The following is a 23,541-nucleotide window of genomic DNA, read 5'->3' as shown; positions in this document are numbered from 1 at the left end:
TAGCTACCATGAATCTTGGTAATGAATGCTGGTCATAAAGGGGAATCCTAGAATATTGGTTCAGTTCTCCAATTTATATGTTCTTTTTTCCATTTTACAAGGCAGAACAAAATAACAGGGTAGTGTTACCCATCTAGAAACCTTGATGGAGGGTAAATTTAAGTCAAGATCTGCCACACTGATTTATAATTGGGTCCCTTGACAGAAAAATCATGTGGTGGGCAAGGCTTTGATTGATGATTATGTTCCATTAACATAATTAAATAATATTGATTCTCAGTAGCCACATAATCTTTTTTCCATGCCAAAGCTTTCTCTCACAACAATCTGAATTCAAGCTCCAAAATGCTTGTAGTGATAATGGAAAACTGAATATGAGATGATGTGCTGTTCTGGAAGCAAGAAAAAAGATGAGAGAAATTTAGCTATATTCCATGTATAACTAAGGCTTAAGAAAATTAAGACATTGGGACTGAGTGTTATTTTCCTTTGAGCTCACAATCTGTACCTGATGCAGCAGATATGCTTAATACCTGTTTACTAAGCAATGCACCAAGTTGTGGCAAAATGTGGCAGGTGCTTGTATGGGCTCTTGGCCAAAATTACTAGAAGGTACTGCACTGTTTTAGCAGAACTTGCTTCGATTCTGCTATGTCCTATAATACTAAATGTCTGTAACTCTATTTCCGTTCATTTACTTACTAAGATTGATTTTTGTAGCAGAATCAGTAGTTCTTATTCTTGGCACTAGCTCTAGAATGAACCCATAAATATTATCTACTTATCTGAAGGATCTGGCATTCATATACCCCTGATAAGAACAAAGATCTAAGTATTTTCTTGGGTATGTGCATGAAAAGGAAGGCAACTTCTAAAAATGTCTTCAATTTTTTCCTTCTGTAGCTGACTTTGGCGTAGCAGCAAAAATAACAGCCACGATCGCAAAGAGGAAGTCATTTATTGGCACCCCTTACTGGTAATAAATTCCTTTGGATTATTTAAACTAGGGCCACTGACCTTGAACCAGAGTTTCCTGACTATGCTATTAAGAATCTGAAATAGAATTGTTCAGCTAAGGTTACACTCTGTTGAAAACAGCAGTTCGTAGACTATTATATCCTTCTATATCATTGTTGGACAGATAGTTTCTATGTGGAGTATCTTCAGCTAAACACAGCTTTGGGTCCACCAAAAGTTTCTGGTCAAGCAAGGAGAATAACATAGAAACAGGAACATGTGGACTTCAGGCGCAATAATTTTCACAATCCAGGAAATACATTTTGGTATAGCAGACATCTATGAATTTCATTTCATACACAGCATTGTTCACATGCTTAGGCTGTTGATAGAGCAAAAGAAACAGCTAAAAATGAGTTTTGGATTACAAACATTGATGTATATAGTCAATCTAGCGAACAAGTTGTAATACTGTTCTGTGAAATGTGAGAATTCTACCCGACTATAAACAAGTACACATACAGTATATAAATCTGATAAACAAATCTCCTAATCTACATGATAACAGAAGTAGGTTTGAATTTGCTTGCAGAAAGTCTCTATTTATGGAAAAGCTGATCTCGTGTGCTTTTGAATGGGCCAGATTGTCATTCCTTGTAATTTGAGATTGTCTCCAGAATGATGCCTGTCAAATCTTTCAGTACATTCCTCAAGTTCCATGAATGTTGAATCAATATAAACAGCATTAAGTTCAGGCCTGCACAGCTTGTGACCCATGAAGTAAAAAATGTCTCACATCAGCTCACTCAAAACTTGAGAAACCTGCTTTTAGCTGGCTGGATTTAGGAAACCAGGGACATAACAATGGCAAGCCAAGATGCAGGGCAGGTTTATTTGGCTTTGATGGGTTGTAAAAAAAAAATGTAGGCTGTTTTGTATGTATCAGACCGCATATATTCATAATGTGCTGCCCAGTGAATCTAGGTCAGGGATGTCAAACTCAAGGCCCGGGGACCAGATCTGGCCCGTGGGGTTTTTAGATCTGACCCGCAGGGCTGCCCTGGAAACAGTGAAGAATCGGCCCACGGTGCTTCTGCCAGGGGAAATGGAGCACATGTGGCCCTCCCGAGCTCCGTATTTTTCTGGCAGAGGGTTGCAGGAGGCCATGGCAACAGAAAATGGAGCTTGGGAGCCTGTTTTCACTGGCAGAGTGTTCAGACCCCCACAGGCGCCCCTGACATGAGTGACCTTGAGCTGGCCACACCCACCCTGGCCTCCCAGGGTCAAACACAACCCTGATGAGGCCCTCAATGAAATCAGGTTTGACACCCCTGATCTAGGTTGTTAGAAAAGGATTGACCTGTTCTTGCTCTCTAATATGTAGTATTATTTCTCTTGTTAAAGGATGGCTCCAGAAGTGGCAGCTGTAGAAAAGAACGGCGGCTACAACCAACTCTGTGACATCTGGGCTGTGGGCATAACAGCAATTGAGCTTGGAGAGTTGCAACCTCCCATGTTTGACCTTCATCCCATGAGGTCTGTAGTTAAGACAGGACAGTCCTCTCCATTGTAACTGTGCAAGAGTATAAGCAAGGGAAGAGGATTACCGTACCTGGAAAAATGTATTTTCTAAACGTGCCTACTTCTTGTTTTCAGGGCTCTCTTTCTAATGTCCAAAAGTAACTTTCAACCTCCAAAGCTAAAAGAAAAAACAAAATGGTGAGTCTTGAGTGGTGTTCCTTTTTTGTGGGTGGGCTACCAGAAAATTGAGATAGGTTAAAATACCAAAGAAAAATCTTTTATCCTGAGGAATGAGACATAAACTGGAACAAGAATATGAAATGGAATGCTGAAAATTGTTAACCAGCTGGGGAAGACCATACTTGCTATTTCCATTTATGTCTGTTTGAAGCTATTATTTAGTCCATTATACATTGGTTCTGTGTTAACTACCAATTTTATAAAAATTACACCTTTCGTTTGCTTTACAGGTCATCAACATTCCATAATTTTGTCAAAGTAGCACTTACAAAAAATCCAAAGAAGAGGCCAACTGCTGACAGACTTTTGACAGTAAGTATGGTTTTTTTTTTCTTTGCGGGAGGAGTGGGGGAGGGCTAACATGAAAGTCTCATCACGACTAATGGAGTAAACATTCAAGCTTTCAGAAGATCAAGAGGCCCTCTGTTTTTGAAAAGGCTGTAAAATGTAACTATTAAAAAATGTCAGGCATGCAGAAGTCTCTTGTTTTTATAATAAATACTTTTGAGTTAAGACTGAGTTATATGTTGAGCCTGCTACCTAAATTGTGCTTTTTACATGCACTATTGATGAAATTAGATTTATAATAAAGAAAATTGCCTGGAAATCACAGAAAGAAGCAAACTTCTTATATTAATAGGGACATTATGTAAATTAGAATTATACGAAGGTCACTCTTGAAGACAGCAAAGTCCACATTTTGGACAGAGAGGAGCACTAGTCTGAAAGAGGGGTCAAAGAGGCCATCTACAGTAAGATTGAACAGCCCTCTCTCAACAGAGGGGGAGGGATATGACACCATCAATCTCCTGTTTAGTCCTTTCAGCATTTCCAAGGAGGTTCCACATCCATTTGCAATATTCAGGTGACCCTGAGGGCACAGATAAACTTCCAAGTGGCCTCAGCAACTCTCTGAAAGAGTGCAAACGACCAGATGACTGCAAGGAATATAAATCCTTCCATCCTCCACTATTGAGTCAGAACTGAAGAAGCTTCTTGGTTTTAGAAGTGAAATGTCTTCAAGGAAAAGCAAAGTCCAATTGCCTTTTGAAAAAAGCAATTTCGGGACAATTATGGAATGTGTCTATCAAGCGACATATATATATGCTTAAAGGAAAAACATTATACAAATGATTGCTAGTAGGTTTCTGGTTTAGACTGAATGGCTTGCTGGTTGCATTGAGCATGGAATGTTCTCTCCAGGAGTCTTAGTTGCCGCTAATTCTTTTTAAAAAAAGAGGCTTTTTTTTAAAAAAAAAAACTTGCATTAACTTGCATTGCAAATATTTTAGATCTGTTCTCTTATGCTAATATTTTTTTTAGCATAGCTTTGTTGGGCAGCCTGGACTTTCTCGTTCTCTGGCTGTTGAGCTCTTGGACAAAGTGAACAATCCTGATAATCACCCCCACTATACTGAGACAGATGATGATGATTTTGAGGTGAGGTGCTTCTTCCTAGCAATTTCCTTGTCTTATTTTGGATGAAATTGTAAAGCTGTGTGTCAGCTAGGCCAGAGTTCCCCAACCTTTCTGGGTTGGCAGCCTGGGGGGGTGGGGGGGCAGCGCCTTTAAGTGCGCATGCACACGGACAAGGTTGCATTCGCAATGCAAACGACTACGAGCGCGCATGTGACACACACCGTGCCATGACTGCCCGTGTGACACTCATGGCAATGCTAGCATGTGTGCGTCACTCGCAATGATGCTACCGCAACTGGAGGGGTGCGCACGCACTAGCCAGCCACTTATGCGGCCTCGTAACCAACAGGCCACGGCCTGGTAGTGGCCCACAGCCCACAGGTTAGGGACCCCTGGCTATTAAGATGTGCTCTTTGTGGGTCTGTCCCTGAAGTTGATTTGAAGACTTGAACTGACATAGAAAGCTACTGTTTATAGGTAGTCTTCATCTTGCAACCACAACTGGAACTGGAATCTTGGTGGTTGAGTGAAGTGGTCATTAAATGAAACATCATGAGCTGCAGCACCCTGTGGTAATAAGTATGGACAGGTTGCCAAGCACCCCAATTTTCATCATGTGTCCACAGAGTTGCTGCAACAGCTGTAACCTCAGGCACAGGTTGGAGTCCCTTCAGGCCTGTTTTAATTTCAAATGATCACTGAATGAATGGTAGTAAGTCAAAGGCTACCTCTAGTTACTTAGAAGAATGCATAAATTATAGATTCTTGAATGTTCTACCATGTAATATTATTAATTAATATCAGATTAGGGACATTATAAATCTCTGATATGAAATTACCCAATTCTAAGGTCTCTTTGGCTTTTTAAAAAAAATCTTATTTTTGTCCTGTCCCTTGTCCTGTTTTTTAATCCCTGGTCAATCTGCCAATTTGTGTAGTTGGCAGATTAACATTTAAAAATATAAATGTTGCTTTACACCCCTTATATAAATTACCATCAGACTATTACAGACAGTGAAATTTCATAAATTGAAATTTTTTTTTAAAGTCTTTCTTTTAAAAATATTTATTTAGGGCTTTTTAATTAAAAAAAATATTACGTAAAGCAACATAAAGCCAGGAACTTGAATGAACTCTTGGAAACTTAGTACAAACCACAGGTAGAAAAAAAATTCCAGCTGCAAAAACATGTGAGTGTTGCAGTTGTGTGGGAAATTCTTTTTAAGTTTAGGAGGTGCTCTGAATGTCTGCTTTTCTGAATCCTCTAGCCACACCCTATTATTCGCCACACGATTCGCTCTACCAACAGAAATGTCAGAGCCGAAAGGACAGCATCTGAAATAAATTGTGAGTTTCCAATTTGTTTTAAGTCTTCACCCTTGTCATGTACTAAATCGAATAGAAATGTTTATCTTTGAAGTAGTCTTTCCCACTAGATTAGATGGTCTACAACTCTCAATATCCTTGGAGAAAAGTGTTCTGAGCAGGGTGGATTTGATTTAAATCAAGTTGATTTAAATCACAATTTAAATCATGATTTAAATCACTAGTAAAAAGGCTTGATTTAAATCAACTCGATTTAAATCATAATTTTTAAAGAGCAACTGTCAACTCTGCTACTCCTTTCACCCATTGTTGACTCACCGATAGTCCCAGTGTTGCAGAATATACAGCCTCATGCTACATAACTAAGATCCATTTCATGCTGAATAAACTAAATTATTTATGTATCTTAACTAGAAAACTATCTTACGATAGATTTTTACCCCAAAAGTTTTTTATTAAAATAAATTTGATAAAAATAAAAAAAAATCCGATTTAAATCAAAAAAATCTGATTTTTTTGATTTTTTTAAAAAAAATCATTGATTTTTATCCACCCTGGTTCTGAGGGATGGAATAAAATATTCTGAATTTATACACTGAATTGAGGGTGTCTCTTTGGACTGTTGTCTAGGATCTCCAAGAAAAAAATAGGAAAAGATTCTGTTCCCCCAACTGGTGCTGAACTTCCTTAATCATTCCGGCTTTCCATTGAGCAAAATCTTGGAAAAATAGGCCAAGCAATATTTGTTCACAGTAAATTCATTTATAGAATAGAATAGAATAAATTCTTTATTGGCCAAGTGTGATTCGACATACAAGGAATTTGTCTTTGATGCATATGCTCTCATTTGGTGCTTTATGCTTGGTTTGTCGTAGCAGAAAGAAGAAGCAGGCCAACTGAAAAGGCTTCATGCAAGAGGAACAACCCCTTATTCTGTGTTTTGCTCATATATTTACCATAATATCACTATTAGCTCAGAAAATTGGTATTTTGACATTTGCAAAAAAAACCCACAACCCCCTATTATTAAAATCCACATCATTTAACCATCCACATGTACATAAGTATTCTTTGTGGGTGTATGCATAGAGATGCGCTTTTAAGTCTTGATGTCTGGTGGCTGCCTGGATAATTCCAAGCCATTTGTTTGGCAATATTTGCTTGGCAATATTTGCAGTAGTGTTTTGCCACTGCTGCTTTCTAGGACTGAAAGAATCTGACCAGCCTCAAATCATCTGGTACCATCTTGCCTAAGAGAGGACTGGAACTCACAGTCTACCAAACCGGTTTACTATTCTGTAACATACTGTTCCATATTTAAAAAGAAGAAGAAGAAGGAAAAATATCCTGGGGGAAGCCAACAAATCAATTAATATAAAATGATTTATATTTTAATGTGGAACAGTATATTCTAATTTCCTTAGTATTATCATATAAAAAGACGTATCTTGTATTTTAATTATTATTTTAAAGGAGGGAGTTTCAATATACTTGAGCTTTTGATAGATTGGGTTCTTTTATAACTGTGTTTGTGTGTGTATGTGTGCGCACAAGCATTTGAACTTTTTAAAAACTACAGCAGGAGAATGTTATGTTTAAAACTGCAAATATCCATTTTTTGTAGTTGACAAGTTGCAGTTTGAACCACCTTTAAGGAAAGAGACAGAAGCCCGGGATGAAATGGTATGAATTGACTAATTTTTCTTCCCTCTGCTCTCTCTGAAGTTTTAATTTGCAGTAACTCATTTCATATATTCTTGATTCTAATAAGTAGTGTATCATATTACATTTAATAAGGAAAGAAAGAAGAATTAGTAGGATTTATCAGATTAAAGATACACAATTAATATTCTTTTTTATTTTGGTGTCACAATAATCCTGGCTGGAAAATTCTAGGAGTTGAACCAAATATTTTAAAGATGCTGAGGTTAAGAAAGGCTGATCTAAAATATATTCCATAATTGTGGCTGGACTCTTAATTGTGTATCTCATTGCTATTCTGCGAAGGCATCCAGAATTGGAAAGCATTAATGAAGTTATCAGTTTCTTTCCCTTTCCCCTGTATCTCCTTCAGAATGGAGCTGGAAGGGATCTTGGAGGTCTTCTAGTCCAACCCCCTGCTCAAGCAGGAGACTCTATACCAGTGATGGCTAACCTTTTTGCCATCATGTGCCAGGAAAGGGGAGGGGGCAGGAGAGGTTCACGCGCATGCGTGCCCACACCCATAATTCTATGCACCCCACCCCGCGCATGTGGGTGCTCCCCCTTCCCCCGCTCTTGGCACGTGGTGACCCGTTTTTCTTTCTCACCTGGCTCCAAATCCTCTCTATGCATCTAGGGAGGGCGAAAACAGCCTTCCCCACCCCCTCGGAGACCCTCCGGAGGCCCGAAACGGCCCATTTCCCAACTTCCAGTTGGACAGGAAGTGATTTTTTTGCTGTCCCCAGCCTCCAGAGACTCCCGGAGGTAAGCTGGCGTGCCAGGTGACATGGCTCCGTGTGCCACCTGTGGCACGCTTGCCATAGGTTCGCCATCATGGCCCTATACCATTTAGCAACAGCCATCCCATCGGTTCCCATTGCTGTTTTTACCTGAATCACCCTGGTCATTAGGCAAAGACCCACCCCAGTCCAAGCCATTCCTGGTTTATCCCTCCCAGCTCCGAGATTTGGTAAAGTAAGGGATTATGTCCTTTGCCTGCCTTTGAGCTCCCCACTCCCCTCTCTCCCTTTCTTTTGCGCTAGTGCAGCCAGGACTTCTCTCGCACCGCACCCAGGGCATCTATTCGTGCCCTGGCCAGGACTTTCTTTTAAAAAGAAGCTTGGCACATGAAAAGGTGGCCCAGTTAGAAGGATTCTTCTTTTGCTCTGGCACAGCTGGGACCTTCTTTCACACACCATGCTTCTTTCAGAAAAGAAGGCCCTGGGCAGAGCACTGGAGAAGCCCTGACTACCCCAGGACAAAATAAATTGTTATAAAAGAAGGCCCCGGCCATTGCAATAGTGGTGTGTGGTGCAGCTGGTATGGCAAAGTCAGGCGGGGGAGGCAGCTGATGGTCAGGGATAGAAGGCTGGCCAAAAAGCGGTCATAAATGCAGGTCTTGCCCCAGTGGGACTGAATGTTGTTGGTGTGATGACTGGAGTATTTTTGCAGCAGCTGCAACTTCATCATAAATCCCATTATTCAGTGCCGTCATAACTTCCAACAGCTGCTGAAAGAATGAACATAAAGTGAGGACTACTGTATTTCAAAATTATTAGTCTCCACCATCATGGCAGCTGCTTTTGGGTATGTGAGGTCGAAGCCTGGCATCTCCTCCTGATACCTACCATACTTGTCTTGATTGAATTTTCCAGACCAGAACTAAACCAGTCCTGTGTCTAATTTGGGAATTGCTTTGCCTCGGCTGTAACTGTGTCTATAAAGCTTCCATTTCAGTTGCAGCAGTGCTAATCTTTGTTTTTGGAGGATTGAGCTCTTTTGGAAAGTCATTCATCTGTGGTTTTATGCATTGGCAGAGAATACCAGCCGGAGCACCCTTTGCTTCACATTGGAGCCCTTTCACTGATGGCGCAGGTTGTGCCAAGTAAGTTTTGCATGGCTTTTGTCCTGAATAAATAACGGGGATTTTCATGCTAATCTTGCTATTGAGCAAAGTGGGGGGAGCAGATATTGGAGACTGTAGGAGATGTTGCTCAGTATGAGTTCGAGAGGACTGGCAAGTTCAGTGTAATAAGAAGGGCAGCTTTTTGAGGGACATGTCCCTCCTTTACTATTAACCCCCTATTAACCCCCCTGAAAATGGGAATAGTTTGCCATTCAGAAGCTCTTCTGTTCCCATCTTCAGCATTATTTATTTACTTAATTTGGTTTTGGTTCCATTCAGAGTCATTCTGGAGTCTGGTGGCACCAAAATTAAAAGAAAGGAATAAGCCAATTAATTTTCTGTGTCATAGATGGGTGGGTGAGTGGATGGATGGATAAGAGAGAGGGGGAGGGAGAGAGAAAGAGGGAGGGGGGAGAGGATTAAAATCTGTCTTTTCTGTGTCCTTGACAAGGGTGAGAGGCTCAGTTGTGGTCCATCATCCTACATCATCCTGTTGGTGCAGTTTGCCCAATCGGGGGTTCTAAAGGATAAGAATTTCAGAAGTATGAATAGTTTTAAAACATATTCTCATTGCCTTGTGCTGCTTCTCATAGCATGGAATGAGAGATTAGGGCACTGGGTTAAATGTGATTGTAGAAACCTCATTGGATACATGGGATGGAATCTATTGGGAGAGTATATAAATTGTTTTTCAGTCTGGGTTGCATTTTCAACCTCAGGCATGTGTAATACAGCTGCTGCTGTCTCTTTAGTTCACAGCTAAGGTATGTTAGCCCTATGGGCATCTTCTTTATGAGAGAGCAGTTCTCTTTACACTTAGCCCTGAGTGAAGGAGAAATAATTTTGAATTCTTCATAACGTTTTGAGCAAATCATAAGAGATGTTTAGATACTCACAGCCATTCTCCTGGGTAGCCCAGCCTAGTGGGGTTTATGAGAGTAAGTCCAACACTTCTAGTTCAAACCAAATTTGGGGGAGGCTGATATCAGTGTTATTGCACTTCTGTATTTTCCTGCATCCAGAAGGTCTAGCCTGGGAAAATTGTTCTTTAGAATAGATTCTAGTCAGGTCATCTGAGATCTCACAGGTTAAAAGGAGAGCTTTGCAGACTATAGGTTTCTTATGTCACTATGCAAATAGAAAACTACTAGTTTTATGGCAGAAGCAGCTCATCATAATAAAATAATTTTGCCTTAAAAAGCCTTGAATTGGGCCTTGCAGCATAACCTGTGGTCATTCTTTCTTTAAGTATATTCTTCTTTTGGCCAGTCCATTACATTACAGTTTTACTTTTTTTTTTCATAAATCTTTACTAATTATAAAATCACAGTTGATTTTATCACGAAGAGTGAAGAGGAATGCCTTTGGAATTTACTACTTTTGACACAGGGTTTATACCAAAGAATATTCAGGGAAAGCTGGGGTACCGAGGAATACATGTACATAAATGCATTCCTTTATAGTGTAGCTTTTTTTTCCCCCACTGAAGGAAAGGAGCTTTGTAATGCTAGTGGTTTTGAATTTCCCTTTTGGTTTGTAAATATTCGTTATATCTTTGTGGCGCCTGATGGCTTTCTCTGATCGCATAGGAGTATTTTTGCCTTTTCAGTTGCTTTGGGCTGGCATGTCCTGCAGTGACTTCCAGGATCAGGCAACTGATAAAGAAAGCACTTGCAGGAAACAGAAGCTTCTGGGCTTAGGTCTAGCATTCATTGCTGCTTTGGATGGAATGAATCGTTCAAAGAAACTGAAAGGCCAGGTGTTAACGCATTCATCAGCTGCAGTGATAAAGTAGAATAGGAGTGCCCCTAATGTCCAGTCAGACAAATGTAACTTCCACTCCCTTGGAGATCATGTTCTGCCCAGCAGCATAAACAGGAAATGCTTGGGGTTTTGGAAGCCTGAAATCCTGAATATTGTCACCACCACGCCATAAAAAATGAGCCTTTTTAGTTTTGGCTTCAGAGCAGCTTTTTGCACTCTTGGACTTCACTAGAAAACACACAGCTTTGATTTATGACTTTATTAGGCTTTGGCTCTATGTGAAAGGGTCATTTCACTAGCTAGAATTCTGATGAAAACAGTTTACTTTAAATCTGAGTTTCAGTGAATTTCCAGCAATCATGTTTCTCTTCTGAATTAGTTAAACCATCTTTGAGGGAGGATCGTCGGAACCATAGCAAACTCTTATTAACATTTCCCCCCCTAAATTCTTCTGTCCGCAGATATTCTGAGAAAAACTTTGGTCAATAATGTTTCTTGCTGGAGGTATAGAATCAGCTATTAATTGAGCCAAGCTTATGATGGCCAAGGAAATCATGAACTTGTAAATGCTCCTTGGGAAGATTGGTGGAGGAAGCTTAATACAAGTGTTAAATTGAGAGAATTCAATGTTTTGAAAACTAGCTTGCTCCAGCGGGATAACACCCCAAATGCAATTCCTGCAGTTTCTACCCCACACAGCGAGAGTCAGTCCCTGGGGAATGTTGTCATAGACCATTGTTTCTCAACCTTTGAAGCTTGAAGATAAATTCTGAGCAAAACTTCCTTTCAGATATAATTTTTTTGTGGATCCTGGATGACCCAGAGACTCTATACCCCTTCCAGGGCTATCTTTATGGGCTATCTTTTTCAATAGAGCAAATTTCTGCCAACTTGGCCACTCAACCTTCTCAGCTGTCACAGAAATAGATGCCTTTCAGCTGCATTTGCTCAAGCTGAACTTTATTTGATTTACAATGTTTTTCTTCCTTTTTAATTTTATAAACATTTCTTTTAGGGGACATCTTACCAAATTTGGTGATGGCCATGAAGATGCTGAGGAGTAAGTGCTTTCTGACTGACCTTTTTATCTTTACTATCTGATACTGTAATCATTGCCCCAAAAAGGGCTTAGGTTTGTTCCACACACTGAGAAAGCTACATCATGGAAATCATATTGAATATGGGAAACTCAATCTTGTTCTTCTTGCACCATGGATTTATAACATAAAGATACTCAGAAGAACAGATGGTTCTGGAAGGGGGTTCCACTTGCATTGCAGACTCAGTGCAATGACATCTAAGGACTTAGCTGTTTCTAAGACCACAACTTCTCAGTTTGCTTAGCCATCATATTTGAGAAACCCGAAGGTGCTTTTTCAACAGGCAATGGGACTTCCTTTGTTTTACCTTGAAGATGTTTTGCTTCTCATCCAAGAAACTTCTTCACTCCTCTTTGCTTCTTGGATGAGTAAGGAAGGAATAACAAAGAAAGTCCAGTTGCCTCTTGAAAAAGCACCTTTGGGACAACCATAACCTAGATGACCGAGACTCTCCATAGACATGTTTTAGAAAGCAGGCACAGTTTTTTTCCCAAAATGATCTCTATCATTTTGCAACATTACATTGCACTGTCTATCAAGATGCAAACAAAACATCCCAAATGTTGTATGAGCTTCAAGTGGCTCTTAATTTTTAATTCTCAATTGCTGGGAAAAAAGTAAATGACAAATTCAGAGCTAAAAAACTAGTGGCGTTTTTTAAAATCAATGAAACAGTTGACCAAATTAATCTGAGTTCAGCCTAGACGGGTATTTATGTAAGGAATACACTAGTGTACAACCATTTCTTTCATTTTCCACATAATCCTATGAGAAATCTATTTGGGACCAGCTCATATTGGACTTGATGGACTGACCTTGGAATTCCTCCTTTGGAGTTTCTTAAGTTGAAGCCACTTCTCAGGGATGTTGTAGCTATAGATTTCACTCACAGATATTGACCTAGATGAATTTTAAAAGTAGAACAACACGTGTATAGTAGGTTGTAGGCTTGAGGAACACCAGAGAAATTTGAGATAACTTTTCTTGTCTGGGGACCTTGCGCAGGAGAGGGTAGAACTGAAGTATTCTCACCAGTAGTCAGTTGCAAAACCCATCGCTACCGGTTTGCTCGTGTACACACTCGTGATGCTTCCCACCGCCGCCGCTATCGGTTCGCTGATCCGGGTAGAACCGGTAGCAACCGTGGACAACTAACCAGTTTTTTTGCCATTGCAAGCAATAATGATTTCTTGATAGTAATGCTGCTACCTTATCAGATGGGAATAAACGCTTTCGTTGGACTTTTTTAGATCAACATTGAAAAGAGCCGGACCCCCTCCTTTGCCTCCAAAGGTAATTGCATATCCTTAAATATTAATCAACTGTTGCACACCAAGGCAGCTTTTTAGGAACAAGATTTTCTAAAAAGTAGTAAGATTTTATGTATCATCCATTGTTCACTTTATTGCAATTGGTCACACATTTCTGAGGATTGTTTCTCTAGTTTTTGTTCTCTACCTAGACATCTAGTTTTCACGCTGTTTAATATTACTTGTTTTTTTTTTCTGTGTGGTGTTGAATAGTAACTTAAAGACATGGTATAGAGGTTCTGTTCATATGCCAGAGAGGCCATTTTGGAGAAACATTGGGCATAAAGGCATGTGAGAGAGGGAACTGGTTAGGCCTGATCACGTCTTCAGGAATAGATAGTGTCCAGGGAAATAGCAATATTAATGTTTTATGTTTCTGCTTTAGCCTCGATTAGAAGAAATTTTCATGGATAATGAGAAGTCCCAGACGATCAAATATTGTCCCGATTTCCAAAACCAAGCCTCACCAGGTCACCGGAGACAAAGCATACCTGTTTGTGGACCTCAGATAGAGCCCTCTGTATTCGGCATGAGCAGCAGTGTCAGCAGCCCTGGTCTACTCACAGCCAGATACACTGATTTGGGTAACTAACATTGTTCCTTGAATGAGGATTACTTCTGCCATGCTCAACGGTATATGAAAAGTTCTCTTAGCTTCATGGTTCATTCATTTTTATCAGGACCTCCCAAAATATGTAAGACGAAACAAATACTAAAGGAGATCATTGCAGAAAGTTTGAAAATTCAACCACTGTTTGCTCAGATACAGAATATTCAGAATGAAAAGAGAGGAAAGATGGTATATAAACTTCTCTGTGGTACTTTTGGGTGGATATCTCAATGCATTATTCCCCAGAAGGAATATTTTCACTTCGCCAGAAGTGAATGCCCAGAAGAGTTTGCATCAGAATGCAGAAGAGCTTAAACTTTAAGTCAGAGGTCTTTTAAAATGTGAGAGTCAGTTCACAGTATTACTAAATATAAAAACACTTGATTCAACCATAATCACGTGTTCTTAGCTAATTTGCAGACTTTAGGAGAGGAGCTGAGTGGAAATTTTGTCTTCTACGGTTTCTGTCAGCCACCCCAAATTTCAGTATAGGGCATAAAAAATAAACCCTTGAAAATCCCTTATTCATTTCCTGAGAACAATAGAATATTAAAAAAAAATTACCTTACCTGCAGGCTGAAGCCTCGAAACCACTCTTTGGTGTCCCTGGAGTCCTTTTTGTTCATGATAGAAACGATTGGCAGCATGATTACTTGCCATTGAGAAGCACGAGATTCACAAAAACTACAGCATAAGCCATAAAATAGGAATAATGTGTAAAAAAAAATGGAGGGAGGTCCGAGGAAAAAGGAAAAACCTGGTCCTTCCCTCTTTATATCATTGCCTTGTATCTCTTGGCCCCAGGAGAGCAGTGGACTATCAAGGAGGAAAAATGTAGCTTTGCAGAGCAGTAGCTGCCACTTCTGGGGTTTATCACTAGCATTGGGTTAATCTCCCCATTGACATGAAAATCTTCCTGGGTGAAGGGATTCCCAGTAGCCCTCAATCCAGTGGTGAAATCCAATTTTTTTTTGCTACCGGTTCTGTGGGCGTGGCTTAGTGGGCGTGGCTTGGTGGGTGTGGCAGGGGAAGGATATTGCAAAATCCATTCCCACCCCACTCCTGGGGGAAGGATACTGCAAAATCTCCATTCCCACTCCACCCTGGCCAGCCAGAGGTGGTATTTGCCGGTTCTATGAACTATTCAAAATTTCCACTACCTATTCTCCAGAACCTGTCAGAACCTGCTGGATTTCACCCCTGCCTTAATCCCCTGGAACACTAGTGAATATTTCGCCCTAGCTCTACAGTCCTGGGACAAAGGGAAGGGTATCATTGTCCTCTGCCCATTACCCAATTCAGATTATTTTTTCTCTTTTTCTTCATGTGGGGCTTACTCCTATTTACAATTCTGCTGTTTAGGCAATGGGGACACTGTGACGAAGCATCTTGAGGAAAACACCGAGGGATTGGGCCACATGCCGCAGCTGCCACGGAAAAAGGAGAAGCGGGAATTCCTGGTGTGCATTTATATCTTTTATTCTGCAGCGTGGACGCTTAATTGCTGTTTGATATGTCCAAAAAGCACTCTTGATCACCGGTTCAATCTGTGCTTTCCTGCTCATCAGTGCTTACAGGGGGACAGGCAAGAAAAAGGAGACAGTTTGGTTTGGTTAAGGCACCAGGCTATAAATCGGGAAACTGAGTTCTAGGCCCACGTTAAAGCATGAAAGTCGAGTGGGTGACTTTAGGCCAGTTCCTCTCTCTTAGCCCAATTCTCCACCTAGGGTGGTTGTTGTGAGGAAAATAGGAGGAGGTAAGAGTACTAAATATGTTCACCACTAGAGTTATATATATAAATAATAAAGGTGGGGAGATAAATATCTAAAAGGGGAGCACACTCAGGTGTGGGAAGAGGTGGCTGAAATGCAGGCAAAGAAAGAATTATTTTCTTCCATCCTTGAAATCTCTCTGTTTGCTGTTGCACTCTCCCTTCTGTGCATACACACACCCACCCCTGTTCCAGAATAGTGCAAGATTTGAGAAATCTTTCCCAGCCTGAAATTCTCTGTCTGTGTTAAGATTATTGGCTGTGCTGATGGGAATTCTGAGAATCTCTTACCTTTCCTCAACCTATCTTTCCTCCAATCACTGCAGGCAGTTTATATAGGGCTCCCCTTCATTTTATCCCCACAGTGACAGTTCTGTAAAGTAAGTGGGTCTGAAAGTGACTGACCCAAAGCCACCCACTGAGGCCTTAGAATTAAGGGGGACTTGAACCCTCCTCTGCTTACATAGCATCTTCATATCTCTTTCTCCAATTGTTGCAACTCAACATTTCAGAAATCCTGGAAGTCATTTTTTAAAAAAAAAATCTATTTACTAACACATATTTACTTTATTGAAAATGTTTTAAATAAACGCTTAAAAGAATATTCCATTTAGCATGCTCTAGCAAGCTGTAGTTCACTAAGGCTCAAATTAAACATTTCAAAAACATGCACAGATGATACTTTTCCGGAGGATAAAAGCAATTTGCCTGGCACGAGAATCTCTCTGTAAGGAGGAATTCTGCCAAGAAAACAGTTTGATTGTTGACATATACCAAACATAAAAGCACCCTAAGAGTGCCTATCTTGGCAGAATATCCTAATACACATGCAAATTTAACTATTAAGCAATCCCATAAATAACAAGGACAGAACACTCTGATTCATTCTTGACAGTATTTTTTTCCGCCTACTAAAGTATGTTAGAAATATTTCAGATTGAATTCAAATTTGGCCTTTTGCTATTATTGTTGACAGAAGCCAGCGATCAATGGCCTTCCCCCAACGCCAAAAGTGCTGGTAAGTTCTTTCAGTTAAAATGAAGGTGTGTTGATATTGTTCTGCTGTTAAATTTTTAACTTTGTTTCATCTACACCCTTTCCACACACCCCAATACAAATTGTTTTCTTCCCCTCCTTTGGCTCCTAGCCTCCATCCTTCTCTTTAACGAGCATGGGATTTTTCAAAGAGATATATGCCCTCACCTCTGCTCACTTTTGTGATCGGGAATCTTGCATAAGAGTGAAGGTTGTGAGACATTGGCCTCACCGTGAGATCTTACTGGCTAATGGAACAAACCAGTGGTGAAATGTAAAATTTGTTACTACCGGTTCTGTGGGCGTGGCTTGGTGGGAGTAATGTAACTGGGTGGGTGTGGCCAACTTTTTTTTTTTTTAACTTTTAAAACCATTTTTTCTACAACCTCTTTGGCCGAAGAGGTTGTAGAAAAAATGCTTTTAAAAGCCTCTGATGATCCCAGCTGAGCCACGCAATCATCAGAGGCTTTTTTTTACTTTTAAAAGCATTTTTTCAGCCGAAGAGGTTATAGAAAAAATGCTTTTAAAAATTAAAAAAAAAAAGCCTCTGATGATTGCGCAGCTCAGCTGGGCATGAGAGGGGCAGGGATTTTTGCTACCGGTTCTCCAAACCACCCACCGCCATCGCTACCGGATCAGGCGATCCAGTCCGAACCGGGAGCATTTCACCCCTGGAACAGACCCATCTCTTAAACTAGAACTAACATAGATAAATCTTTCGTGTCTTTTATGGGGCCACTGAAACAAGTATTTAAAAATAGTAGCTAACTAACCCTCATCGTTGTTCTGTGCCTTCCCAAATTACAGAGTTTGGGGAAGGGGGGGGGTGGTTTAGATAGAAACAGACATCTTCCCATTACAAAGGAATTGTTAGATACAAAATCTCTGTATGGTATTGAAGTTCCACACAGTAGTTCAGGATTCATTCCATTTTTTATTCTTCTCACCCTAGAGATTCACTGGCCATCGTTTATACCAGTCAAAGGTAGTAATAAAGGTTAGAACAACAGAATAACAGAGTTAGAAGGGACCTAGGATGTCTTCTAGTCCAACCTTCTGCTCAGATAGGAAAACCTATACTATTCTAGACAAATGGTTGTCCAGAAGGAATAGGAACTTCCCATGTTGTTAAATTGGGATGTATTTTGTTTACTAATGCTATTCTAGATGGGAGCATGTTTTTCAAAAGTATTTGATGGCTGCCCTTTGAAGATCAATTGTGCCACATCATGGATACACCCGGACACCAAAGGTAAAAAGTTGCTTTATATGTGCAAATTTGCGATCCTTTGTTATTTTCATTTTTTTTTTCAACTTGTGTAGCTAAGTCAGTTTGTCTTTCTACTGTATTACAGATCAGTATATTATATTTGGGACTGAAGAGGGCATTTACACGCTGAATCTCAATGAGCTGCATGAAGCTACCATGGAGCAGGTAAGTGAGAATGTTTTCTGGGTCCCAGTTGGAGGTGATCATTCTCTGGGGAGGCTCAGGTAAAAAGTGATGCTCGTTTTTCAGGTGGGAAATTAAGAATGTCATGGATGTGGGCAAGCAGGCTGGGTAGTATTTTGTATCACTTCTCTGGTAGTTTGGAATTTGTTTTGGATTGAAGAAATATTTTTTCTATGTAGACTCTTGTAGATTCAGCAAAGGGTCAGGGACACTTTTTCAGCTTTGCAGTTATCTGAACCAAAAAGTATGACATAGGCAAGGATAATTCAGAAGTTGCCATAGTTTCTGGCATGTCTACAGGGGGGGAACCCAAAAAAGTCAGGAGAGCACATGATGGAAGCTCTGCCCTATATTTATATGTGTTTCATACACACACACCCCCAAGACACAGAATTCAGTTGACTTGTCCCAGGTGACTGGGGGACCCTATTGGTGTTTGGAATTTTTCTAGAAGACCCATCAGGCACTTTGGCGGAGGCCTTGGCTGCATAGGCATGTGACCTGGCCTGGATTGCTCCTATGTGGCTCCTCTCTCTGTACTGGTCCCAGGCCCAAGGTTGATCTTTATTTGTTCAGTGGCCCCTGTTTTATTTTGCTGTTTTTGCTGCCTATTAATTATTTTAGTCTGGGCTGCCTGTGATTCAATATTTTGAGCTGTTTTTATGTTTTCCCCAGTTTTGTATGCCATCCTGAGTCCACTGGAGTAAGGTAGCCAATGAATTTAAACAAACAATAACAATAATACAAAAAGATGTGGGGCTCTGATTGTTTGGTTATGTAGACATCTTGACTTCTTTCACCCCTCCTTGTGGATGCTGCTGAATTAGATCGAAGATGTTAGTTGTGACCAAAGGAAAAATGTATGAAATGCATAGGCAGTAATTATAAAATGTCATACTGCATTTGATGTAATTTGATATTTAGTTCTAATTAAATTCAGCAAAAAGTTACATATTTCTTCTGGATCTCTTCACTTTTTAGAATGTGGCCCCACTTAAGATCCAGAATATTCTAGGCCTGAAAAAGATTACATATGATTGATCTAAATCTGCGACTTTTCCTTAGGAAAAATCATCTCTTCTCTGAGTGGTATCACTGAGTATAGCCTGCAGGTGTCATTGGAAAGTACTCTTGATTGCTTTACATTTCTCAATGTTCCTAATATTTTTAATCTACCACAGTTTCCTTTTATTGTTCCTGCTTTTTCAGCCTCTTTGATTTGGGGTCCCTGGTATTCAATTTTGCAATATGAATTATGAGTGATCTTAAAAGTGCTGGAGGGAAGTAGATAGAGATAAACATATAGATGAAAAATATTAAAATGTGAGTGGCATGGAATTCTGTAAAGCTTGATAATGGTATTGACAGAGCAAATATTTGATAAATGCTTTTATTTATCTAGCAATAAATGTTGTTGAATACAAAGGGATTACCTCCAAGTAATACTGCTTCAAATTATCATGTTAGTGATATTGATATTAGATCAGGCTGAAGAGAGTTGAAGGTCTCCTTGTGTGTTTACATTCTGGGTAACCATAAAGGATAGTTTTGTTTGCCTAAGAATTGTATTTCCTGGAATTCATGGAGCTCTAGAATCAAATTGCCTTTTCCCCCAATTTCACCATTGAAACTTTTTCTACTCCTTTTTCTTAGTTGTTCCCACGGCGGTGCACATGGCTGTATGTTATCAACAACACTTTAATGTCACTCTCAGGTATATTGCTGAAGAAATGTCTCATAAAGTTTAAAAGATGGGGGTGGAAAATTTCAGTGTACTGAATTTAACTTTTGGTAAATCTATGAAAATCATCTCTCTTTAATTTTTTCCCTTTTCATTCTGCAATTTGCTTGGACCTATGGATACTTGGGGGCTATCCTTTTAGAAGGTAATCTTTTCTGCTCTATAAGTTTCCTTCTCCTTTTACTGATTTGTTTATTCATTTTTGCAATATCAGTTTGATATGTAAGAGTCTGACACAGATCAAATATCATCTTGTGTTACAGGGAAAACATTCCAGCTCTACTCCCATAACCTAATAGCTTTGTTTGAACAAGCCAAAAAAACAGGAATAGCTGCTCATATTCAGACCCACCGATTTCCTGATAAAATACTACCAAGGTATGGTAATCTTGAGATACAAGTTTTTGCTATTTTGCCCCAGACATTTATATGGCTTGCTTGCTATTGCTGATCATGACAATATTTTCCATAAGCTGTTGCCACTTCTTGTGAATGTTCATAGAAAATTGTTTCTGCTGCTTCTAGGTTTGCAAATACAGAAGGGTATCTGTACCATTCTATAATATTATAATATAGAGAGCCAGTTTGGTCTACTGGTTAAGGCACCAGGCTAGAAAGCAGGAGTCTGTGAGTTCAGGTTCTGCCTTAGCCATGAAAGCCATCTGGGTGACTTTGGGCCAGTCACTCTCTCTCAGTTCAACCCATCTCATAGAGTTGTTGTTGTGGGAAAATAGGAGGAGGAAGATGCGTTTGATATGTTCACCATCTTGGGATGTTTGTAAAAATAATAGAAGTGGGTTACAAATAAACAAATAAATAACTGATTTCAGGAAAATGAAATAAAGATAAATTTTATGGTTTGGGATCCAAAGATTCTATAACTCATGAAAAGCAGATAGATTGCTAAGATTTTATTTCAAGAATTTTCTCCTTTTGAAAGCAAGGCAAGCAAGTCAAAGAGACAAATTGCCATGATAGTAGCACCAAGTGAACCCGTCCAAAAATTGCCTCTTGTCCTCACTGGTCCCTTTCAGGCTTCTAGGGAGTTATTTTTATTTGAATTAGTCTTTCAGCAAACCTTAGCTGAGTTGCATTCTGTGGCTCCTGTTTCATCTCTGTTTTTTCCTCCTGCTCTTCTGCTTGTAAAGTGATTCATTCTGTCCCTTTAGCTTTCCTTCTTTAGTGATTTTATTCTCATTTTAATTTATTTATGTCAATTTTGAAGCATATTTGTCTGGAAAGCTGAGGATAAATTTGCTTGTATGGGTTTCACTTACATTAGGGCACTTCTCCATAGAGCTTGATATTTGCTTTTCTCTCTTTCACACACACACACACACACACACACACACACACACACACACACACACGGACATCTTCACTTATATATTTTTTTTCAGTTCATTCATTTTATCCTCACAGCAATCCAGAAAAGTTTGACCCAAAATCACCCAATGTGCTTTGTGATTGAACATAGATTTTAATCCAGCTTTTCTTACTCTGTGCTCTAGCCATAATATAACAAGCATTTATGTTTTTTAAAAATTGCAAATCAGAATTGAGAGGCTTTCCGGTATCTTGGGATGGAGAATAGACAGAACACGGGATGAATAAGAATCTCTTAAAAATAACTTTATATATTGTAAAGTGCTTTTTAGCTTCTTCCCTTAATTTTCATTCCCAACAATAACCACAATTGTCTGGCATGCATTATGGACTATTTTTTTTTATTCCTCATCTTTTTTCTATTCTCCTCCTCATTTTTTCTTTTTATACTTTGTCAGTTATAGAATAGAAACTTTTTCTATCATGTTATCTATATGATTCATTGCACTATGGCATGATACCTTCTTAAGTGTATAAAGTACACAATACTTGATAAAATAAAATGTAATTGTTGGCGAAGTAAGCACAAAGATCTCAAAGAAAAACTTTTAAAGATTTCCCAAGAGCTCAGGGCACCATGTGCAAAGAGGCATGTTCCCCACAACAGCAATCATGTAAGGTAGGTTAGGCTGAAGAGAAGTCATTGACCCAGAGTCACAATCTGGACCAGCAATTTAACTGCTATGCCACACTGACTCTCTGTTGTCAAATTACTTTAGGAAAATAATTATACAGTTCTTTAAATAAAGTACAGGACTCTACTGTGTTGATGTTGTAGGAGATAACAGAGTAGATGGTATTCACAGATGATAAAGCATTGTTGAAAGTTAAATATTATGGCAAACAGCCATTAAAATAGTTAAAGGATATTACAGAATGTGATTAAAACTATTAATATCTTTGTTGGATTACACAAAGGATATTGTTACGGTAAAGGAAAAGGAAATTAGTTTTATGTTCCTGCTAGAATTGAAATTGCCACTAGGTGAAAGTCAGTAAGAAGGTTATAATAGTGGCCAATTGGATGGATACAAAAAAGATGGAACTGTTTATTATGACTGAATTTATACCAATTTAGAGAAATTTTCCCTGTACATCTGGAGCTTCAGAAAAAACAATCTGAGAAAGCAAAGAAGACAAAAGATATATTTTGGGAAGGAAAAAGAATGATATTCTGAAATGTCAAACGTGGGCAGTTTATTTCTTTAGAATTCAATATTTCTGAGGAATGTTAATTATTAAAACAGTATATAGTTTTTCTGTACCATGATTTGCTGTTGTGTATTTTATACATAAATCATTGAATTTCTAGTCCGTGGAATTCAGGGAAAATAGTTCCTGAAATTTCTGGGGGCAGTATTGAACTGAAAACAACTCTGTAAAAGTGGAACAAATAGCTGGTGCAAAGACCAAGGAACTGATGAATAGATTGGTTCCTTGGAATCTCTCTGGATAAGGAGAGGCTAGGAGATTACCCACATGTATTCCAGATAGTTGCTCCTGGCAAGGATGCTGCAGGTCAGTGATTTTCCACACATTTGAGCACCAGGAGACAACGGGATCAGCCATCTTGCTCGCAACTGTGACAGAGTCTCTTAAAAGATACTAAGTTAGCAAAACTCACTTTCTAATCACCTTCAAAAACCACTCATTGGCTACTTCTAAGTTACTAGAGACCTTCAGAACAAATTTAAACATGGTTAAACTAAGATGTGTGGTTATTTTGACTGCCCTTTATGGACTTTCTGCTGATACCAAGACTGAAAATACTATGTTTTATGATATATTTATAGATAAGATATAGGATATGAGATGAGGGGATAAATGTTTGTAACTTTAGAGGAGATGAAGAGTTACTAGATTTATTTTTACTTGTGATGAAATCAGAAGTCAATCATTTATATATTTCTTTTTCTTTATTCTTACTTTTCTCTCTTTTTTTCTTTTTCTTTGCACTTTTTACTCATCTCTTCTTTGTATAAGTTTAGTTTGTATTAGATTTTATTACTATAAACAAAGTATTATATATTAAAAATGAAGCTCCTTTTCTGTTAATAGAAGAAAGGAGTATACATAAGAAGAAAATCCTGAAAGATCATAAAAAAGACTTTCTATTTTCAGAAAGTCCACCAAAATGCTACAGAATCAGTCTCCAAAAGCTGATATTAGGAGATAACGGTATCCTCCTCCATAATTTTTCTATTTCGTAAATACATGCAATTGTCATCAGGAACAGTTACTCCATTCCTGTCACTGTTTAATATTCTGTGGATTTAAATCAAAAGTGGCTTAAAGAAAACT

The 23,541-nt window shown here is 39.1% G+C and overlaps 1 protein-coding gene across 1 annotated transcript in view; it reads left to right on the top strand.

The window, feature by feature from the left end:
• The window catches only part of MAP4K5 (mitogen-activated protein kinase kinase kinase kinase 5), a 99,735-nt gene that overhangs the window by 61,272 nt on the left and 14,922 nt on the right, over positions 1-23,541 (top strand). Inside the window, exons 9-25 of the mRNA XM_060693837.2 lie at positions 904-976; positions 2,362-2,493; positions 2,614-2,676; positions 2,949-3,030; positions 4,042-4,158; positions 5,406-5,484; positions 7,088-7,146; positions 8,982-9,049; positions 11,850-11,894; positions 13,185-13,227; positions 13,630-13,828; positions 15,217-15,314; positions 16,602-16,643; positions 17,828-17,912; positions 18,016-18,095; positions 19,767-19,827; positions 20,118-20,232. Of these exons, the coding sequence (XP_060549820.1) occupies positions 904-976; positions 2,362-2,493; positions 2,614-2,676; positions 2,949-3,030; positions 4,042-4,158; positions 5,406-5,484; positions 7,088-7,146; positions 8,982-9,049; positions 11,850-11,894; positions 13,185-13,227; positions 13,630-13,828; positions 15,217-15,314; positions 16,602-16,643; positions 17,828-17,912; positions 18,016-18,095; positions 19,767-19,827; positions 20,118-20,232 (1,441 nt within the window). The remainder of the gene's footprint in view (positions 1-903; positions 977-2,361; positions 2,494-2,613; positions 2,677-2,948; positions 3,031-4,041; positions 4,159-5,405; positions 5,485-7,087; positions 7,147-8,981; positions 9,050-11,849; positions 11,895-13,184; positions 13,228-13,629; positions 13,829-15,216; positions 15,315-16,601; positions 16,644-17,827; positions 17,913-18,015; positions 18,096-19,766; positions 19,828-20,117; positions 20,233-23,541) is intronic.

Source organism: Pantherophis guttatus, chromosome 1 (assembly GCF_059756535.1).
Source record: "Pantherophis guttatus breed Tessera chromosome 1, ASM5975653v1, whole genome shotgun sequence".
In the NCBI taxonomy this organism is placed as follows: Eukaryota; Metazoa; Chordata; class Lepidosauria; order Squamata; family Colubridae; genus Pantherophis; species Pantherophis guttatus.
Note: the sequence above shows the minus strand (reverse complement) of the source record. Positions and strands in the feature narration are given on the sequence as shown.